General features: G+C 44.3%; 1 protein-coding gene across 13 annotated transcripts in view; it reads left to right on the top strand.

Annotated features, from left to right (window-relative positions):
- The window catches only part of ABCB5 (ATP binding cassette subfamily B member 5), a 170,422-nt gene that overhangs the window by 61,620 nt on the left and 85,883 nt on the right, over positions 1-22,919 (top strand). For all 13 annotated transcript variants that reach the window (XM_075587168.1, XM_075587158.1, XM_075587163.1 and 10 more), the window contains one exon: positions 14,012-14,054. In XM_075587168.1, the coding sequence (XP_075443283.1) occupies positions 14,047-14,054 (8 nt within the window). In that variant the 5' untranslated portion in view covers positions 14,012-14,046. The remainder of the gene's footprint in view (positions 1-14,011; positions 14,055-22,919) is intronic.

The following is a 22,919-nucleotide window of genomic DNA, read 5'->3' as shown; positions in this document are numbered from 1 at the left end:
CCTTCACTGGAGAAAATTACAAGCCCTGGCTACTTCCAGCCCTGATTGGGGGAAAAACCGTCCAGGACCTTGTAGATTCGGGTTCTGGGAAAACTCTGGTCCTCCAGGAACTGTTACCTAACGTGTGTTCTTTTGACTCCCCATGGAGTATAGAATGTATACACGGCGATGTAAAACGCTATCCGACGGCCAAAATACGGCTACAGGTAAAAGGGCAGGAGGCTTACGTCGAAGTAGGAGTCGCTCCTTGGCTTCCTGCCCCTGTTTACTCGGCCGGGACTGGCCTTTCTTTTCAGACCTAATGGCTCCAGTCTCTCACGAGGAGCCCCCTTCTATGGCTCAGGAGAACCCTGGCAAACTGTTCTCCTTCTCGACGGACCTTTTTCCCAGTAGACACCGGGTTCAAAGACTCGGAAGCAAAGACGCTCTGACAAACAGGACTGGTTGCAGAAATCTGGGTCTCAATGTGACCATTCTAGTAGTCAGAGGTCACAAGTGATGGCTGGAGATGGCCAAAGGGAGGGGGATATGGGCCCTGGAGATTTACCAGACCTGTACCTCCCTGACTTTCACCAGAAGCAAAGGGAAGACCCAGTCCTTGCTAGACAGTATGACAAGGGGGTGAAAATTGATGAGCAGATTTTAAATGCACCGGGGGTGATAGTATTCCCCCATTTTGAACTATCAAATGATATCCTATATAGGGTGAATAGGCAGACACAAACGGGAGGTCACCAGACAGATATTGGTTCCCAAGGTGTTTGTTAGATCTGTGTTCACTCTAGCCCATACTGTCCCTTGGGGTGGTCACCTGGGCAGGGATAAAACATTGGAACTTATTTCGTCCCGATTCTATTGGCCAGGGATGCATAGCGATATTGCTAAGTTATGTGCGGCATGTCCGGAGTGCCAGCTAACTAGTCCAAAGGGACAAAAACAAGCCCCTTTGGTTCCTCTACCCTTGGTGTCAGTTCCATTTGAGAGGATTGGGGTAGACTTGGTAGGACCTCTAGAACCTTCTTCGAAAGGGCGCAGGTTTATTCTTGTAATTGTTGATTATGCAACAAGATATCCTGAGGCGTTTTACCTGAGAACAGCAACGGCGAAGCAAGTAGCCAACAAGTTGTTGGAGCTGTTCTCACGGGTTGGACTTCCCCAGGTTATGTTGACAGACCAAGGTACAAATTTCAAGGCTAAACTGATGCAGGATGTCTTAAAGTTACTAGAGGTCAAGTCTGTTCGGACATCGGTCTACCATCCACAGACTGACGGATTGGTGGAAAGATTTAACCGAACTCTAAAAGGGATGCTGAGGTAATTTGTAGATTCAGAGAAGAGAGCCTGGGATGAACTTCTCCCTTTTCTGCTGTTTGCAGTGCGGGAAGTTCCCCAGGCCTCCACGGGATTCTCTCCATTTGAATTGCTCTATGGCCGCCAACCCCGGGGTATCCTAGACCTCCTAAAGGAGTCCTGGGAGGAACAGCGGTCCCCTTCTAAGAATACCCTGCAATATGTACTAGACCTTAGGAAGCGCATAGATGTGGTCGGCCATTTTGCCAGGGAGAATCTTAGATCAGCCCAGGACAGTCAGCAGAGACATTACAATCAGAATGTTCACATGAGAGTGTTTCACCCAGGAGACCAGTTGGTGTTATTGTTACCCAGTTGCGAGAGTAAACTCCTGGCCAAATGGCAGGGCTCATTCGAAGTACTCCGCCGTACGGGTGATGTGGATTACGAGATCGCTCAACCAGGGTCCAGGAAGGGTAAACAAATTTACCATGTGAACTTGCTGAAACCCTGGAAGATGCAGCAGTCTCTATTCATCCACCCGTGGAGGAGGAAACGGACTTGGGTCCTCAGCCTCCACGGGAGAACATTGTGAGTGACGATAAAATCCCAATGGGTAAACAGTTGTCCTCTGAACAAAAAGGGGACTTGTTAGCAATAATTGCACAATTCCATGATGTTTTTTCTGACTTACCAGGACAAACTAACTTAATTTCCCATGCAATCGAGACAGCACCTGGGGTAAAAGTACGTTCCCGTCCTTATAGGTTGCCTGAAAGTCGTAGGGCTCTGGTAGAGAAGGAGGTACAAGAAATGTTACACTTAGGAGTGATTGAGGAATCATGCAGTGAGTGGTGTAGTCCACTAATTATGGTCCCTAAACCCGATGGGAAGGTAAGATTTTGTGTGGACCTCCGAAAGGTCAATGCGGTCTCCAAGTTTGACGCATTTCCGATGCCAAGGGTGGCCGAATAAATTGACGCCCTTGGTAACGCGGAATATATATCCACGCTGGACTTGACAAAAGGATACTGGCAAATACCCTTAGAGGAAAAGTCCAAATGCAAAACAGCCTTTGCCACTCCCATGGGTTTATACCAGTTTGTGACAATGCCATTTGGACTGCATGGAGCCCCAGCCACATTTCAGAGACTCCCATAGGAATTATGCCGCAGCCTACCTAGATGACATTGTCATTTATAGTAAACACTAGCGGGCCCATCTAAATAGGCTGAAAGCGGTCCTCAAAACTCTAAGAGAGGCAGGGCTCACAGCCAACCCTAAGAAATGTGCCCTGGGTAAGGCGGAAACTAAATACTTAGGGTATGCAGTGGGAGGTGGAAAAGTAAGGCCACTAGCCGACAAGGTAGTTGCCCTGAAAGAAGTTCCGACCCCCCAAACAAAAACGCATGTACGCTCTCTGCTGGGTTTAGCAGGGTACTACCGGCGGTTCATCCCCAACTATTCGGAAGTGGCAGCCCCTTTAACAGACCTCACAAAAAAGTGTGCCCCTACACAAGTGGTATGGTCAAGGGATTGTCAGAGAGCCTTTGAGGACATAAAAAGGTGTCTATCAGAGGGTCCCATCCTTAGAAGCCCAGACTTCAACAGCCCTTTTATAGTGCAAACAGATGCATCAGAGATAGGGCTAGGGGCAGTGTTGTCACAACAGTTTGAGGCAGTTGAACACCCTATCCTTTTCCTGAGTAGGAAATTGTTCCCGAGGGAAAAAAAACTACTCAGTGATTGAGAAAGAGTGCCTTGCAGTAAAGTGGGCAATCGAGGCTTTGAGGCATTACCTGGCAGGAGTCCATTTTACTTTGGTGACGGATCATGCTACACTGAAGTGGTTAAATAGTATGAAGGATTCCAATGCTAGGTTGACTAGGTGGTATATGGCCCTCCAACCCTTCTCATTTGAGATTCAGCACAGGCCGGGAAAAGGGAATGCAAATGCTGATATCTTTTCTAGAGAAGGGGTGGATGGTCGGGCTTCAGCCGTGCGTAGCCCCAGCCACACACTAACAGGGGAGGAATGTGACAGGGTAAATAAAAGTCACCAGCTACTGCACCGACACACTTTATTCGAGCAAATACCCAGTATGTACCTGGCAGATACCTGGAATGCGCCGCTCCTCACCTCTAACAAGCCCCGTTGCGTTTGCCTTCCCAGCCTGGGTTCATGCCTGGCTGATGGGCGGCTGATCTGTTAAATGATAATGATTAGGATTTAATAGGCTGCAATGCTTTGCGTGTCTACCAGATGGCATAAATTCATGAATTGTAATGCAGTATATATATATATACTGTGCAGTATTGCAGCCAGCGGGAATAAAATGCTTCAATCCCTGCCTGGAAAATACCTCAATGCACTCGGGCAGAAAACAGTCACAAACCTCAATACACCCGGGTATACCCGAATTCGTGGGACTAGCCGAGCTCGAATAAAGTGTGTCGCCAGTGTATATGCCTGGAAAACCTATGTCTAGTCTGCAGTGCAGCACTGACTAGGTTAACTTCAGCTGGGAACCTCAGGACAATAAGTTGGATCCCAGCTGCCTAATAAAGGTGTGTTAAAAACCCAGGCTGTAGACACATGGTGCTGGCTGTTGAGGAGAGAGGAGTAAGCTACTGAAAAGATTACTGAAACAAGGTCTGTTATTCAAAGTACATGAATTATGAACTGTCTGTCTCCTGCATAGAAAAGGGTAGCTGCCTGATTTTAACACTGCCTGCTAAAGAGAAACTGTTTTGTTTTGTCTGCAGAGGAAAAAGCCATTTTTCTTTTTGTTTGCTGATGAAAAGCTATTTTTGTTTTGTGTGCTATATATCTTTTAAGGCTAAATAAATAAGCCTGGTCAAGAAAACCGCGTGTGTAGTTGCATGTACCCTGCAACAGGTAGCAGACCAATAAAAATTTGGCAGCCTTATCAAAGAGGATAAAAAAAGCTTCAATGTTAATTTATTTAATGAATTGAAACATTAAGTAAATTAAAAGTCAAACTGTGCATTCTGTTGTTCACTTGCATGTGTAAGTTTGTAAGACGTTGGGCCATATCTACTATATATTTTGGAAAGTTGTTAATCTGTCTGCTATTCATTTGCCCATCTCTTAAAATATCGGAACCACATTTTGCATAATGTTTCCTGAGATAAAGGAGCAGGTTTTTGTCTGTTTGGATACACTTGGACACATTTTGAAACAAGATGGCGGACTGAACCTTTCAAAACTGCACTGATTTTAACCAAAGTCGACAGAATTATATTATGTATACAGTATATATATATATAATCAAAACCAAATAGTCAATACCGTTCTGTGGCTAACAAAATTATTTTATTTGTGCGAGTTTCGATATACAGTGATCTCTTCTTCGGGCAATGTTAAAAAGCATTTTAACAATGAAGAAGAGATCACTGTATCTCAAAAACTCGCACAAATAAAAGCATTTCGTTAGCCACAGAACGGTATTGACTATTTGTTTTTTATTATTAAGCTCGGCTAATACGATACAGATACCTCTACAAATATATATATATATATCTATATATATGTATATATATATAGATATATATATATATCTATATATATCTAAAAAGACAGACAAAAAACAGGTGCACTCATAGCGTAAAAAAGTATAACAAAATATTTATGGAGTAGAAGATGTAAAAAGCACACTCACAAAATAACGGAATAAAAAGCAGTTATGAGTACAACTCAATCACCAGCCAGACGCAGGAACCCGGTACCAGGTGACTTCGGTGAAGTTATCCGGTGTGGATAACTTCACCGAAGTCACCTGGTACCTGGTTCCTGCGTCTGGCTGGTGATTGAGTTGTACTCATAACTGCTTTTTATTCCGTTATTTTGTGAGTGTGCTTTTTACATCTTCTACTCCATAAATATTTTGTTATACTTTTTTACGCTAAAAGTGCGCCTGTTTTTTGTCTGTCTTTTTAGATATCTTCAAGGAAGTGGTGTTCCCATTATTCGGGCTGCAGAGACTCTTTTGGATACCATTTGGAGTACATTCAGATTTGTATTTTTTATTTTTTTCTGGACTTTATCATTTATTTATTATATTTTTATTCAATTTATCTATTTGTTTATTTTTAATTAATAATTTATTTTTGTGTAATATTCTTGTATAGTTTAGGTTCTTTTCATCAATACTTGCTTCTTCACATATAGTGGGTTTAGGTTGGCGCCATTTCCTTCTTTCTTTGTGCTTGTTTATATATATATATATATATATATATATATACAGTGTTCGACAATCCTATACATTTACACGCCCGGGGCGTGTGGATTTAACCCCCGGGCGGGTAAATATTGGCCCAAGCAGAAAACGTGCTTGTTTTTTTAAATTTCCCGCGCTCGCGCTAAATTTCCCTGCTCGCGCTGAAAAATAAAAAAAATAAAAACTCCACCTACCTGATTGCTGATTGGCGCGCGCTCCCAGGCTTTGTGGGCGCGCGGCCAGGCTCTATACGAGCGGCCATTCTTTCTGGCCGGAGATCTATTGGAGAGTAAGTACTCTCCAATCTCTGCATGCTGCGGCCCCTCTGATCCTTCCCAGCGTCCTGCAAGCCTCCTCCCCGCTTCCTGCGCGGGGCAGGAGATGGTAGGGGGGTGTCCCCCTTTCTGTCCAGGTCCCCGCTTACGCCGTCTTCCTGCTGATCCCCGCGCGGGGCAGGGGATGGTAGGGGGGCGTCCACCCTTCTCTCCCTGTCCCCGCTTACCCCGACTTCCTGCCGAAATCCCCGCGTGGGGTTGGATATCGTCACGGGGGGAGGGGTGGGGGGGCGAGCGGGACAGTGGTGATGGTCGCGCGGCCTTTCCTCTTCTTCCCCCTGTCGTGTGTGTGTCTGTGTGTATGCATGGGTGTGTGTCTGTGTGTATGCATGGGAGAGTGTGCCCAGCTATCATGACGGCGCAGCATAAGGTGTGGGGTGTGGGGTGTGGGGGCGTCTGCCCGTCTGCCCGTCTGCCCGCTCGACCACAAGCTTCATGCCCTCGAGGGGAGCAGGGCAGTGGTGGCCACGGCGGAGCTGACTGTCCCCTGGGGCGCCCGCTGGGGGACACATCGCAACGTGCCTGCCACCTCCCCAAACTACGACTGCGTGAGGTATGGGGGGGGGATGTCGGCCTGCCCCCCCCCCCTCCCACGAGCGGGAGATGGGTGCGGGTTGGTGGGGGAGGAGCGTGGTGGGGTGGTGCTGGTTGCGGCCTTTCCTCCCCCCCCCCTGTGTGTGTCTGTGTGTGTCTGTCTGTCTGTGTGTATGGGAGAATGTGTGACACACCAGAGGTACCCCCCAATCAGTCACCCCCCAGTCAGTGTCAGTCACCCCCCACCCCCAGTCAGTGTCAGTCACCCCTGCCCCAGTCAGTGTCAGTCACCCCTGCCCCAGTCAGTCAGTCACCCCTGCCCCAGTCAGTGTCAGTCACCCCTGCCCCAGTCAGTGTCAGTCACCCCTGCCCCAGTCAGTGTCAGTCACCCCTGCCCCAGTCAGTGTCAGTCACTCACCCACCCACCCAGTCACCCCTGCCCCACCCAGCCACTCACCCAGCCAGCCACTCAACCAGCCAGCCACTCACCCAGCCTCTCTCTCTGTGTATCACCCACTCTCTGTGTGTGTCACCCACCGTTTTTCTCCTCTGTCTCCCCCACACTCTCTCCCCCCACACTTTCTCTCTCCCCCCCCCCACACTCTCTCTCTCTCTCTCTCCCCCCACACTCTCTCTCTCTCCCACACTCTCTCTCCCACACTCTCTCTCTCCCACACTCTCTCTCTCTCTCCCACACTCTCTCTCTCTCTCCCCTACACTCTCTCTCTCTCTCCCCTACACTCTCTCTCTCTATCCCCCACACACTCTCTCTCTCTCCCCCACACTCTCTCTCCCTCTCCCCCACACTCTCTCCCTCTCCCCCACACTCTCTCTCTCTCCCCCACACTCTCTCTCTCCCCCACACTCTCTCTCTCTCTCCCCCACACTCTCTCTCTCTCCCACACTCTCTCTCTCTCTCCCACACTCTCTCTCTCTGCCCCACACTCTCTCTCTCTCCCACACTCTCTCTCTCCCCCACACTCTCTCTCCCCCACACTCTCTCTCTCCCACACTCTCTCTCTCTCCCCTACACTCTCTCTCTCTCCCCCACATTCTCTCTCTCTCCCCCCCACACTCTCTCTCTCTCTCCCCCACACTCTCTCTCTCTCCCCCACACTCTCTCTCTCTCTCCCCCACACTCTCTCTCTCTCCCCCACACTCTCTCTCTCCCCCACACTCTCCCTCTCCCCCACACTCTCTCTCTCTCCCCCCCACTCTCTCTCTCCCCCACACTCTCTCTCTCTCCCCCACACTCTCTCTCTCTCTTTCCCCGACACTCCCCCACACTCTCTCTCTCCCCCACACTCTCTCTCCCCACACTCTCTCTCCCCCCTCTCTCTCTCTCTCCCCCACACTCTCTCTCTCCCCCACACTCTCTCTCTCCCCACTCTCTCTCTCTCTCCCCCACACACTCTCTCTCTCTCCCCCACACTCTCTCTCTCCCCCACACTCTCTCCCCCACACTCTCTCTCCCCCACACTCTCTCTCCCCCACACTCTCTCTCTCTCTCTCCCCCACACTCTCTCTCTCTCTCTCTCCGCCCACCCTCTCTCTCCCCCCACACTCTCTCTCTCTCCCCCACACTCTCCCTCTCCCCCACACTCTCTCTCTCCCCCACACTTTCTCTCTCTCTCCCACTCTCTCTCTCTCTCCCCCACACTCTCTCTCTCTCCCCCACTCTCTCTCTCTCTCTCTCTCCCCCTCACTCTCTCTCTGTCTCCCCCACACTCTCTCTCTCTCTCCCCCACACTCTCTCTCTCCCCCACACTCTCTCTCTCCCCCACACTCTCTCTCTCTCTGTCACTCACACTCTGGATCTGGATCTCTTATTTACCCTATATATCTTAACTGCCCTATACTACACCGAAATCTTAACTGCCCTATACTGCTTTCTTCCAGATCTGACTCAAGCTTCACACGGAAGACATCGGAACCCCCCCCCCCTAACCCAGAAGACAGGTAGGGAACACCTCCCCTCCAATGTATAACATTGCGGGAATGAGGGTACCTGGACATTGAGGGACTGCGGATCAGGTAAGATCCCAGGTGGGATTGCTGCTTTAGATATTGTGAAGCGGGGGCATCCAGACACTGGTTAAGGGGTTCAGGAAACTAGTCATTCACACCTGGCTTTTCATTCTAGATCCGACATTTACACACACACACGTAACAAGGACTAATTGTAGTATAATGTAATACAATAAATACATTTGTCAAAAACGAATGTTGTTCTGACTAGGAATTTATTAAATGTATTTTATTTATATATTTTATTTTAAAGCGGGGTTGGGGGCGGGGCAAGGGGCAGGGTTAGGGAGAGAGAGGGTGTGGGGGGGAGAGAGAGGGTGTGGGGGGGACAGAGAGGGTGTGGGGGAGAGAGAGGATGTGGGGGGGAGAGACACAGAGGGGAGAAACGGTGGGTGATAAACACAGAGGGTGGGTGGTACACAGAGAGAGGGTGACTGACGGACTGGGGGGGGGGTGGTGACTGATTGGGGGGGGGTGGTGACTGATTGGGGGGGTACCTCTGGTGTCACACACATACACATGCTCCCATACACACATACACATGCTCCCATACACACATACACATGCTCTCATACACACATACACATGCTCCCATACACACATACACTTGCTCCCATACACTTGCTCCCATACACACATACATACACTTGCTGCCATACACACATACATACACTTGCTCCCATACACTTGCTGCCATACACTTGCTGCCATACACATGCTGCCATACACTTGCTCCCATACACACATACACTTGCTCCCATACACTTGCTTCCATACACACATACATACACTTGCTCACACACACATGCTCACACACACACACACACACACGGGGGGAAGGAAAGGCCGCGACCAGCACCACCACCACGCTCCTCCCCCACCCACCCGCGCCCATCTCCCGCTCGTGGGGGGGGGGCAGGCCGACACCCCCCCCCCCATACCTTACGCGGGCATATTGGAAGCTTTGGGGAGGCAGGGTGGGGGGGAGGCACGTGGCGAGGTATCCCCCAGGGGACAGTCAGCCCCGCAGTGGCCGCCACTATCCTGCTCTCCTCGCCGGCATGTCTTCACAATGCGCGGCCAAGCAGCTTTGCTGACTGCTTCTTCCCCCCAGCCCGCGGCGGCATGAAGCTAGCAGGCGGGGAGGCGGCAGGGTAGGTCGGAGTCATGTGGTGAGGGCCGATGCCGCCCCCCCCCCCGCACGCCAACCGAGCTGCAGCAGTGGGGACCTCCCGCCCCGGGCAGCGATCGGTGGATCGAGGGGGAAGGTGACAGGAGCAGGGGACAGGAGGAGGGGAAGGGGATAGGAGCAGGGGAATGGGACAGGAGGAGGGGAAGGGGACAGGAGCAGGGGACAGGTGCAGGGACAGGAGAAGGGGAATAGGACAGGAGCAGGGGACGGGAGCAGGGGACAGGAGAAGGGGAATGGGACAGGAGAAGGGGAATGGGACAGGAGAGCTGCCGCGATGGGGTGTAGGGAGCCATGTGGGGACCAGGGGGATCGCAGGGAAGGAGCAGAGGGGCAGCAGCATGGCGTGTACTTACTTTTGATGTCCGGGCAGAAAGAATGGCCGCTCGTTGGGGGCGGGCTCATATAGAGCCTGGCCGCGCACCCACAAAGCCTGGGAGCGCGTGCCAATCAGAAGTCAGGTAGGGGGAGTTTTTTTATTTATTTATTTTTCAGCGCGAGCAGGGAAAATTTGAGCGCGAACGGGGGAAATTTAAAAAAAAACACGTGTGCTGCTTGGGCCAATATTTACACGCCCGGGGGTTAAATCCACCCGCCCCGGGCGAGTAAATGTATAGGATTGTCGAACACTGTATATATATATATATATATATATATATATATATATATATATATATATATATATATATATATATATATATATACTCACAAACAGAAGACAAAAGTATCCCTCAATAAGCACTCAGTATACAAAAGTTTATACATTTATTAATAATAACATCACAAAAACAAAGGTGGTTAAAACAATCTCTAGTACCTCCACAATATATAATAATAATGCTGGCACCCCTAGAAGAAAGCCACTCTATAATACAAATTAGGGACCAATATAATTGATGAATATAAGTTGAGATTGATGAGGCATGCATTCAGCTTCCCACCTACATGACCGGCTGGACTGAATAGAGTACTGGTGGAATAAAAAAACCCTCAACCTGCAGCAAACATATACCTGGAGTACAGGAAAACCTGGCTCAAACAAGGTAAAAGTAGTGAAGACCACAGAGTATGACAAATGTATCAAACATTGAAAAGTGAAATCAGCACATTAAGATGAACCCCCCAAAAAGGGCAATCCATAGATATAAGTTCGCAAAAACAGCTCCACTGTCTGAAAAACATAGGTAGAATTGTAAACGCTCTATAAAGAGTGAATATACTGGAGCAAGGCTGAGCCAATACTTAGCCACAGCTGAGAACTGAAGCCCGGAACAACTGGAGAACCTGACTGGAGTTGTGCTGATGAAAATGGCCACCAAATCATTGTTAGATGCCAGGAATCCACTGTAAGTGTAGAAGCCACTGAGGTAATAAGCGAGTACACACAAGGAGAAAACCCCAACGTACGTTTCACCAACCGCTTCGTCCAGGGGCCTAAGGAGGAGGCAAACACTCAATGTATTTATGTCGCGTCCCCCATGACGTAGGACCAATAAAAAACATTCAACGCTGATCCAGCGCAGCTGATTCGGCCGTCCGATTATACTGCCATGCAAGATTGCACCCAAAGCTGGTTTACGAAATATTGCTTGGTTGTCTAGATGTGAGACAAAAATCATTATTATCACAAATGGAAAGAAAAAGAATAAATCAAAGATTGTAGCAAAATTCAAACACAACCTACAGTACCACTCTAGTTATACAGACTCAATAGAATGTTCAGAACCAATCAAAAACTGACACATCCCAAAGTTAGGCAAAATTAGAGATAGTATAATCACAAATTAAAGTAATGGTTTCCCTTTTTAAATAATCTCATAATAGATCAATTAAATGTTTAATAAATGTTTAATAAATTAAATGTTACACCATCTATTCGAAATAAAAAATATATAAATAGGGCTAGATTAGATGAGTAAGAATATTATAGTCCTTCTAGTTATAGGAATAAACCCCCTGATTCCTCTGAACCTAATTAGATTCCAAAAATATACATACACACTTCTGCTTTTACATTATAACATAATAAAATGATGAAATTAAGAAATTAAGATGACTAAATCAAAGCAATAGTTTAACAACCTAGTATATTTAGTAGCATATGTCACTGTTGTTACCACATTTAGCAGTGACCAAATATGCTACAGACAAATGTAATAGTATCCAAAGGCTCGTAGTATGTTACAAAACAAAAGAACATGAATAATCATAATCATAAATCATTGCAAAATTACTACAATATAACACCTTGGGATGAAATCACAAAAACATGGCATAGCCCATGAATTCATTCATACCCTGTGGCAGTAAGGTGTCTAACTTTATTGTCCACTGATATTCTCGTTGTAGTAAAGCCCTCTCCAGATCTCCACCACGAATGCCTAAAAAGACATGATCAATTGCAAAAACCCTAAGGAGACTCGAGTCGGAACTGTGTCTCAACTTAAAGTATCTTGCAACTGTGATACGTTTTCTCCCTACTTGTAGATCTCGTTCGATATTTTTTATATTTCCCACATGTTCTAATACACTGAAACGTAACTCTCGTGTCGCCTGATTTATGTAAATCATTTGAACATGGACATGTCAGGTAATAAACCCCTGCCTTCGATTTACAGTTAAGTGCAGCGCGGATCTCATACCTTGTCACATGCTTAGAGTCATGGAGTTTATTCCTATAATAACTAGAAGGACTATAATATTCTTACTCATCTAATCTAGCCCTATTTATATATTTTTTATTTAAAAAAGATGGTGTAATATATTACTGTGTAGCATGTACCCCCACCAGGATATACAAATTGCGGCTACTAGCTGTTGTAGTGCGGCATACCTGTGAGGGTTCAGGAGAGCTGAGTGGTCTGTGATGGGGTGGAGACCAGGACAGGCTTTTGGTGTCATCTTGGGTTCTGGGTTCGGTATCAGTGCCTCCAGATTGTTTGGGCTCCAAGCAGATTTGAGGCAGTCCCCTCTGAAGCACATCTCTCATACACAACACGCACTGACTCAATCCAGGCAGGTGTAAAAGAGTATTTTTCATCCTCTCCTTAGGAAGGAGAGGAACAGACTGACTAACTTTAGTCACATCCCCTCTGAGGAACCAGGAAGGGGCGGGCTAAAGGTCTGTACCAGATAGGCTATACACAGGCCATGAGTCGCCACCACACTTCAGTCACTCAGAGAGGAGCATGAGGGGGGTGGGTGGTTCAAAAGCCCACAGGAATAGCCTGTCACAGCCTAGACTGCTTAGGGCTTATGTGACAAGGAGGAGAGACAGGCAGAAGAGACTAACCATGTTACAACTGTTTTCAGCGCCGCAATCACTTGACATGCCATTACCGCGCGCAATGACATCCCCGAAAACAGCAAGGATTAACACTGCGAGTATTCCTGCTTTTGAATCGGACCCCCGTAGCATTAATCCTACAGACCAACCGTACAGTCTAAAGGAGGTGTGCAGCGGTACACGGAAGGCTCAGCACTAGTCTCCATGAGTGCCGTGTCTCCCAGAGCAGCTCTGAAGGTAAGAAGTCTCTGTGTCTGTCCAACCCCTTGATGATGTAGATGACCGAATATGGTCCTATAGTGTTCCTCCTCATGACGTAGATGACCATATTCGGTCATCTGCATCATCAAGTGGCTGGACAGCCACCGAGACTGCTTCTTACCTTCAGAGCTGCTCTGGGATACACGGCACTCAAGGAGCCTGCTTTTTCTGTGTGCCAAGTACCGAAAACAGTAAGTCTGGCCACATCTGTACTAATAATCCCTCTCTGTATCTGTGTCTGCCACATTTTGGGGATAGGGATTATACATGAAGAAAAGCAAACCACTGCAGCTGCGGGAAAAGTAAAAGCTGTGGCTGCCTGCAGGGAGATTTCCTGCTGCCTGGTGATGCTGCGGTTAGGATTCCATGGATTCCCCCTGCAGTGTGGACAGTTAGTCTTGCTACATCTGTATGATACATAACGATACTTAACATACCTGAGATATGTGAGAAATATACTAATTAGGATATGCAAAGTATATTAGCATACTCCCCGGGACTGTCTCTCAGATGTGTTCATTTTTATTCACAGGTATTTCATCTCTCCACATATTGTATAAAGGAGTGTTTAGGGAAGTATCCAGAATATTGCATCTTCTTGTCATTTTTTTGTGCTGCAGCAGATTCTGTAGTAGCGATGTTGGTTCGAGCAGATTTTCTGCAAACAGTGCTATAAAATTATAAAATGTACGCTTAGATGGTTTGCATCATTTCATAAAAACATAAAATGCAGTATATTTATGTCAAATTTAGGTGAAACCAGTTGGTTAGACGTTAATTTGTACTACTAGAACAAATCGTATGTCATTGCTAATTAATGTAATCAATGTTGTTTTCTAATTTACAGCTGAATGCGCACAGTTCAAACCACTAGAAGAACAGATGACATTGTAAGTCCATGTGATTATGTATTGTAGTTGCTTTTTATTTTTAAAGGTGTAGGAAACAATAGCAGCTTGTGTGCCACCCTGTGGTACTATTGTAATTATTAGAAACTTTTATTTTTTTCAAAACAGAGGAAATCATTGGAGTGCAGGAGTGGGATGAGGATATCTATCTATCTATCTATCTATCTATCTATCTATCTATCTATCTATCTATCTATCTATCTATCTATCTATCTATCTATCTATCTATATATATTCTAGATGGAATTTGAAGAAATTCAAGTAAAAATACTCCCTCCCAAACAGATTTATTATTTTTAATCTTTCCTGATGGTATCTTGTATCAGGTGACATAAAAGGAAAAAACATTTCCGAAACAAACTCAAGCAGTGCAGAATGGTGCTTTAAGATTGCACCTACTCTGAGCCTTGTCATAGCTCAATCTTCCAGATGACAGTAGGACTTTTTGCTGCCACAATGAGAACTTGTGAAGAAACACTTGTTCTCAAATAAATGGAAGTCCAACAGCTCAAACAAGAAAATGAAAAAGCAAGCCAACATAATAAGCTCACTTACATAATTTTTGTTCTTTTGGAAATTTTTTATTTTTTTTTTTCATTTGGGATCCTAAAGAAGCAGAATGCATGTCAATAAATGGTGCTCCTCCCCAATTGTTCTGATGCCTCACAGAATCCAATTTCGGAATCTGAAGGCTGAAATGTTAACGATTTGACTGATTTGAGGACTCTTATGGAGCAAGAACTAAACAGGAAAAGCCTGTCTTAAAAAGCTGGAGCACTCAATATTTCTCCTCCAGAAAAAATAATAAATATATTGCAGTAACAATTTAGAAAAAAGTCTTAGATAATTATTATGAGCCAATAAAAAGAAAAAATCAAATAAATTATTAAAGTTCCTGTGCTGAACATTACCTTATATTTCCCAAACTCAACATCTAAAGTGCATGACATATAAACATATATAATACATCATATAAAATAGCATATAGCTCTAAAATATAAACGGAAACACTATTTGTCACAGTCCTATGCATGTATTTGTTAAGCTATAAAGTTAATCTTATATGGTTTTATTACAGTATACAGTATTTAGGGAGAAACAGTAATACGGTTGTTTGGTACTATTGGTATACTTACAGTTTCTACTAGAACGATAAAAGTAGCTTGATATCCTGCTTGATGTAAAGTACTGTAGCTGTTTAGGATATTTTTGCCACAGACTGCAGCAGCATGGGGGGTTGCTTACATTTCTCACCATTCTGATCATTGCTGCTGTGTTTCACTGCCAAATCATTGTCACTCAGACCTACAGTAGAAGAGACGTTTCTGTTGCTCTCACTCACAGTTTGTTTTCATCTCTAACAACATAGTTGGCTAGCATAATCCTCAGCTCTGGGCATTTCTGTTCCATATTCACTATGAAAGTACCACCAAGCAAGTTTTAGAGGGGTCTCTCCACTCATCGTATTCTTTGTTTTACTCTCCCTCTGCCTCAGTATTTGTTCTGGTTCCTCTCGACCACTTACCTACCACACTCATGCCTCCTCCCATCAAGTTGCATTACTGTGCTTCATACAGATTACTTTTGTGGACAGACCAAAGTTTCAGGTCTCTCATCTGCAAACCCGCTTCGAGCATTTCTGTGCTAAACAACTATGCCAACTAGCATTTTGCTCCCCCCTACACAAATGCGCGCTTCATCCGGGCTAAAAGTCTACCCTATGTATACTTCTGGCAGACCAGAAGTGCAGAGGGAAATATCTATGCAACCAATTTTAAAAATAATCAAAAGATAAACAACAAACAATTCAATCAACCGCATACAATACAAACATAATCACATAATGTAACAAATGCTAATGGATAATGATATTCACAAAAGCATTAAGAACTTGATTTCTTCATTTAAATCCTGTGGAGATAGACTATCCAACATGTACAGTATATTCATTTTGTCTCAATCTGGAATAAAATTCTGTCCAGACCACCTAGTGTAGAACCTAAATTGATTTGTTCTAAACTCCCACATTTCAAAGCCCGGATCAACCCAGCACGAACAGAGTTAAAATATCTGGCTACACTACTGTTTTTCTTATTTTTCAGAATGTACATTTTATGTTCCATGATCCTCCATCTTAATTCTCTCTCTTTCTTTCCTAAGTAACATTTAGGACAAGAGCATTTCATATAAATTACTTGGGAGCTTTTACAATTTGTAAAAAGATTGATCAAAAAGCATTTCTGACCCAAAAAGCCTGTAAAAAATAGTCATTTCCATGTATTGGCATGTTTTTTACCTCCCACATTTAAAATTACCTATAACCTCTCTTCTCCCTAGCCAGGTCTTCTTAGCATTTTCCTAGAAACAAAATGTATTTTGATCAATAAATCTATATTCTAGCAACTGGGGATACTCACCAATAACATCTTTATCTTCTCCAAGCGCCTGCTAATATTTAGATACTGTAAGACACCCCTGACTTTCTTCAAATTGGAACCAAAAGTACAGATAAATATCACCTTTTTTTACAACGGTTTAATGGAATCACTAAAACAGAAGCAGAGTTTAATTGGCTCTCTGAGGCCTCCCATACCCCTCCACAACGCTCCTCTGGGAATATCCCCTATCCTTAAATCACTAGGCCATATAGTTTGGCCTATGTTTCAAATGAAACTAGTATAAAGCAGTTCCATCGCAATCTTAGGAACTGACTCACTGATATTCTATGTATAAGTAAAGGAACATGTTGTCTACTAGCAAAAAGTAAATTATTAGTAGGTTTTTGGGGGTTTACGAAAATTAAAAATGTAACCTTCCTTTTTGAACAAAAAAAAATTAAGCTTCTACCTGATCACTACTCATGATAAATGTCAACTTCAAATTGAGATAATTAGCATTATGGAATCCCACAAATTCCCGCAGTAGTTCAATTGGTCTCTCCGAAATAACCAATATATTGTTTATAAAATGGAGCCAGAGCCACAAATCTATTTGTAGTCTCAGAAAACACCACATGCTGGTCCCTCCAGTCTAGATGAAGACATGCTGATTGGGGAACGTCACACCAATTTATTAATAATAATAATAGAATGTTCTTGTATAGTGCTGCTAGTTTTACAGAAAAATTTTGCTAGCACAGTTTTGCTTACAATCTAAGTTTTTGGTGCCTGAGGCACAGGGAGATAAAGTGACTTGCCCAAGGTCACAAGGAGCCGACACCAGGAATTGAACCAGGCTCCCCTGCTTCAAACTCTCAGTGCCAATCAGTGTCTTTACTCACTGAGCCACTCCCTCTCCTTTTGAAGATAACATCTGTCATCACATTGTGTTCAACACATTGGAGAACCCTGGCATTAAAAATGTTATTGAGTATAAAGGGACTCTACATCAGTGGTAACCAATATAACTTCCTTTCTTCTCAATACAGCCACAGTATCCCTCAAATCCCCCCAAAAGTCGCGCTCTATGGCCTGCTCATAGAGGTACAGCCTTTTGTTTGCACCACGCATGCAGTCGCAGGGAGTACGGACGCGGCCTAACCCATGTCATTAGAAAAGGTGGAGAGTAAACCCCAAGTGTCCTGTGCTCTAACTGGTGAAAATTCTTATTTGTGTTGAAGGTATGCAGTCTCTATATGTAGAAATGTAGGCAATGCTGTTGCAGATAGAAGGAATAAATGGATAAAGTCCAGAAGGGGGGGGGTGGGAGGTATGGTTGCTATGAAGCCACGGTGGGGGGGCCGATTAGCAGAATATAGATAGAGGCAGGAGAAGAAGCCCTAATGGGAGCCTCTCTCATGAACTCACGGCAGTCTATATCTACTGCCCTTACCCGACCTGGTCACCTCGCCGCTCGTCCCTCCTCGCTGTCCCCGCTTCACGAATATCCCATAGGGTGGATGTCGTCTGGCAGCCTCTTAGGGACAGGAGCCCACCGTCTGCGTACGTCCTCTTCGCCTCTCACCGCTCCACGGGTGCTCCGTGCGGTGTATGGCGTTCTCCCCCTGCAGCTCCAGGCAGGTCCCAGCAGGCCGTGCGCTCCGGCACTGCTGACGCTCAGGAACTGACGTCAGACGCTGGGAGGGATCGTAGAATCCCATGCAACAGGATTGCCAGCGTGCTCCAGCCGGATAGGTAGAAATAGTAGTGTAGAAAGGTGGCGGTCACTGCAGAAACGGAGCTCAGTCAGGATACAATAAAATCAGCTTTATTTCACGGTGCTGCACATTACAGAGAGACCATCTCTGACGCGTTTCGTCTCGTAGCTAAGACTTTATCAAAGAGTACAATCTCTCAACATAGCAGGGTATCTAAATAGGCCGCCCTTGATCATCATTGGTTAAAACGCTAATGAGCCACAGTAGTGGGTGGTAACCTTGATTACACTATGAAAAACCATGAATGAACTGGGCAGTATACAATAGAACACCTGCATTGGATGGAATTAACACACATGCAGAAAATTAAAACAAAAAACTACTAATAACATATTAAAAACAAAGAAAACAGAAGTAACATGTAGCATCCGTATGAGTAATTGTATAAACATATCACATCATGTAGTGGAGGCAATACTCTTGCGGAGGAATATAGATGCTAAGGACATTTGAATAATGCATTATGATATGCCTCTTATCTGAAAGATAAACAATGTACCAACAATCTCAAAGAATGAAATATACACATCCCAAATACATGAGACTATATAGAAATTGCATTGAGTCCATATAGGTACATATGTGAAAAAAGGGGGGGTTGGTGTATGTGGGTGTGAGTTATAGACCGATGTACTTTATCGAATACACACTCCCAACACTCCCCACATGATCAACCCTGGAGGAAGTGTTTTAACTCCCAATCCAGGTTGATGCCATGTGGATGGAGAGTGTTGAGAGTGTATATCCAATACATCTCCTGTTTGTTTAGAACATTTTCTCTGTTGCCACCTCTGGCATGGATAGGTATGTGTTCAATTGCTGAAAATGTGAAATTATTAATACCACCATTAGGACATAGGGCAAAATGCCTTGCCACTGGATGGTCAAGATTCTTCTTTTTTATCAGGCGTACATGTTCAGCTATCCTGACTTTGAGGGGCCTAGTAGTACGCCCCACATATTGATGTCCGCAACCGCAGTGCAGAACGTATATAACATAGCAGATATTACAATTTAGAAAATTTTTGATAAAATACTTTCTAATCCTGGTGTTGTATGTAATGTATTTGGTTGGACGTGCATACTGGCACATGGAGCATTTCCCACATTTGAAAAAAACAGTTGGTATACTTTTAACCTTGGGAAATTTGGATCTAGTATCGAACATACTGGGGGATAGATGAAAACCTAAAGTATTCGCTTTACGATAAGTGAATCTTGGTCCCTTTTGTATGGCCGATTGTATATCTCTGTCTAACAACAAAGTGTGCCAATGCTTTGATATGATGTTACAAATTTGTTGCGATTGAGCATTAAATGTTGATATAAAAAGTGGACTCTGTGGTTTTTGGTGACTTAGAGATAAATCCCTACCTCTTATCACTTTGTCCTGTTTTTTGGTGTTGCGTATAAGGGTATCTCTATCTAGGGCATCTGCTTTAGTAAAAGCTGCTGATATGTCTTTTGAAGCATAACCTCTGGCCAAAAATCTATCAGACATCTCTTTAGCTCTAAGTAGGAAAACCTCATTGTCTGAGCAGAGTCTTTTTAGTCTGACAAATTGAGCCCCTGGAATATTCCTAATTAGAGAGCGGGGATGACAACTATGTGCATTAAGCAGCATGTTCCTCGAATTTGGTTTCCTATAGATGTCCGTCTGTATTGTCATTTGCTCGTCAATGTACAGGAACAAATCTAAATAATTGATATGATTAATGTTGTGTTCAAAAGTGAATTTTAAATTGAAAGTGTTGGTGTTTAGATAATCAATAAAAGAAAGAAGTGAGTGCTCATCACCTTTCCAAATTAGGATCAGATCGTCAATATATCTCTTGTAGTAGATGATATGTTGACGAAAAGAATTGTCGCTGTGATAAATAAAACGTGATTCCCAAAAACCCATAAACAAATTAGCATATGATGGTGCAAAGCTCGTGCCCATAGCAGTGCCCATTTTCTGTAAATAAAAAAGTGAATCAAACAGAAAATAATTGTGAGTGAGTAAAAATAGTATAGAGTCTAATAAAAAAGTGCAATGTGATATAGATAAGGTGGATAAATCCAAAAAGTGACTGACAGCTTTAAGACCTTGTTCGTGTTGAATAATAGAATACAGGGAGGTCACATCCAAAGTGACCCACCTGTATTCAGTGTGCCATGCAAGTTCCTGTACACTGACGAGGAAATCCGTCGTGTCTTTAATAAACGACGGCAACTGAGAGACCAGAGGTTGCAAAAACCTGTCCACATACCGTGATAACCCATCTCCCAAAGATCCAATGCTCGCAATAATGGGCCGACCTGGAGGGTCAACCAGCGACTTATGGATCTTTGGGAGGTGGTGAAATATAGGAATCACGGGATGTGGGCAGGAGAGAAAGACAATTTCCTTATGATTGAGAACATAGAGCATTTTGCCCCTGTCTAATAATTCCAACAATTCCAAACGGTATTTGGAAGTGGGGTTGCCAGTAAGGCGCTGATAAGTAGAGGCATCCTGCAACTGTCTCATTGCTTCTCGTTGATATTGGTCAGTGGACAAAACCACGAGTGCCCCTCCCTTATCAGCACTTTTAATGACAATGTCATAGTCTTTTTTAAGACAGTCAATTTGTTGAATTTCGGTGTATGATAGGTTCCCTGATTTAACATGGGAACATGAAATGCCCTTAGATAGTATACGCAAATCCCGTTCCACCAATCGTTCAAACATTGTGATTGACGGTCCCTTACTGAGGTTTGGACAAAATATAGATTTTTGTCGGTACCCAGAGTCTTCATGGCCAAAAAATGGTTGTATGTAATTATTTAAAGGTTCACCCTGACTCTCCAATAAAGAGTCCATGTCCGAAAGGACACAAGATTCCTGAAAGTTCAATGGTTGCACAACATTCAAAATTGGTAAATTAGTAGTTAATCTAGCATTCCCCAACATGTTAGAGGTATCAGGTTCAGATTCACTTTTGGAAGAAAACATTTTTCTAAGAGATAGTTTTCGCGTGAATCGTTGGAGATCTATAACAGTTTCAAATAATTTGAAATTTTGGGTAGGCGCGAACCCCAGCCCCTTATTGAGGAGAGACAGTTGTTCTAAGGAGAGGTCAACCCCAGATAAATTAATAACATTATCGGGTGTTTCTAATCGTATTTCTTTCTCTTGGACCTCCCTCGTCCCCCCTCGTTTCCGCTTGGATCGCCGCGTTCCCCTCGACCTCTGGCTCCTGTCTCTAAAAAAGCCGTGGAAGGTTGCCCAGATGATTTAAGTGATTTTACTTGGGAAAAGGATGTAGAAGCTTTATTTTCATGTCTTGTTGGCCCTCTATCCCTCGAATATTCTGTAGGTCTATCAAACGAAACTGAATGTGATCTATATTCTGTGTCTGAAAATTCAGAATCTATACTTGAAGTTTCCATGCGTGTGTTTTTGAGAATTGATTTATTAGGTTGATTCCCTGACCCTCTTTTGGGATGTTGTTTCCTGCCCTTCGGGGTACTGGAGCCAGTAGCTTCTCTGACTACAATGGGTTTTTGCCAACAATAGACTTGGTTTTTTGCGTAATCGACACGATCTCTTTCAAATTTGAGATGTTTTTTATCACTAATAGTGTCTTCCGTTATTTCAATATTAGATGATAAAGTTTTGTCGTTTTTAATAAATTGCTCTCTTTTTGAGAATGGTTGCAATTTTGTTTGAAGAATTTTGATCTCTGCCATTAAAATAGATTTTTCACAAGTCTTTTGTTGGATAATTAACTCCATTAGTTTTATGGAACAAGTATCTAAGGCTTTCACCCAGTCTTGTTCAAATTGTTTGTTCATAAAACCAAATGATGGTACCTTTTTAATACGGAGCCCCCTAGGGATACGATTGCACCTTATATAATTCTCTAGTGAGGTTATGTCCCACCAGAGTCTTATATTTTCAACCAATAATTTTTCAAGTTTTACAAAATGATGTGTTAGGTCAGATGGTTCGTCACATATAATCTCAGAAACCCCATCAAAAAGGTGTGTTGCCTTTCTAGACCTTCTAGTGTTGTCCCCACATGTGTATACATATGTATCATTGTCCAATTCAGATGTGGCATTGTCTTCTCCGCTGGATTCCTCCATAATATGGTAAATATATAAAACAATTTAATGTATAGTATAATAAAAATATAAAAAACTGGCTGAGTCCTTATATAGAGGTATGCATGTATAACCTTAAGAACAAATAAACACAAATATTTCTTCCCAGAGGGGGAAGGGTTAATGAGTCCAAGAGTTAAGTCCAGATTGACCACAGTGAGCAACAGGACCGGTATATGCAAGTAGAAAAGGTGGAGAGTAAACCCCAAGTGTCCTGTGCTCTAACTGGTGAAAATTCTTATTTGTGTTGAAGGTATGCAGTCTCTATATGTAGAAATGTAGGCAATGCTGTTGCAGATAGAAGGAATAAATGGATAAAGTCCAGAAGGGGGGGGGGGGGGAGGTATGGTTGCTATGAAGCCACGGTGGGGGGGCCGATTAGCAGAATATAGATAGAGGCAGGAGAAGAAGCCCTAATGGGAGCCTCTCTCATGAACTCACGGCAGTCTATATCTACTGCCCTTACCCGACCTGGTCACCTCGCCGCTCGTCCCTCCTCGCTGTCCCCGCTTCACGAATATCCCATAGGGTGGATGTCGTCTGGCAGCCTCTTAGGGACA

The sequence above is a fragment of the Ascaphus truei genome, chromosome 2, assembly GCF_040206685.1.
Source record: "Ascaphus truei isolate aAscTru1 chromosome 2, aAscTru1.hap1, whole genome shotgun sequence".
In the NCBI taxonomy this organism is placed as follows: Eukaryota; Metazoa; Chordata; class Amphibia; order Anura; family Ascaphidae; genus Ascaphus; species Ascaphus truei.
This window is presented reverse-complemented; position numbering and strand designations above follow the sequence as displayed.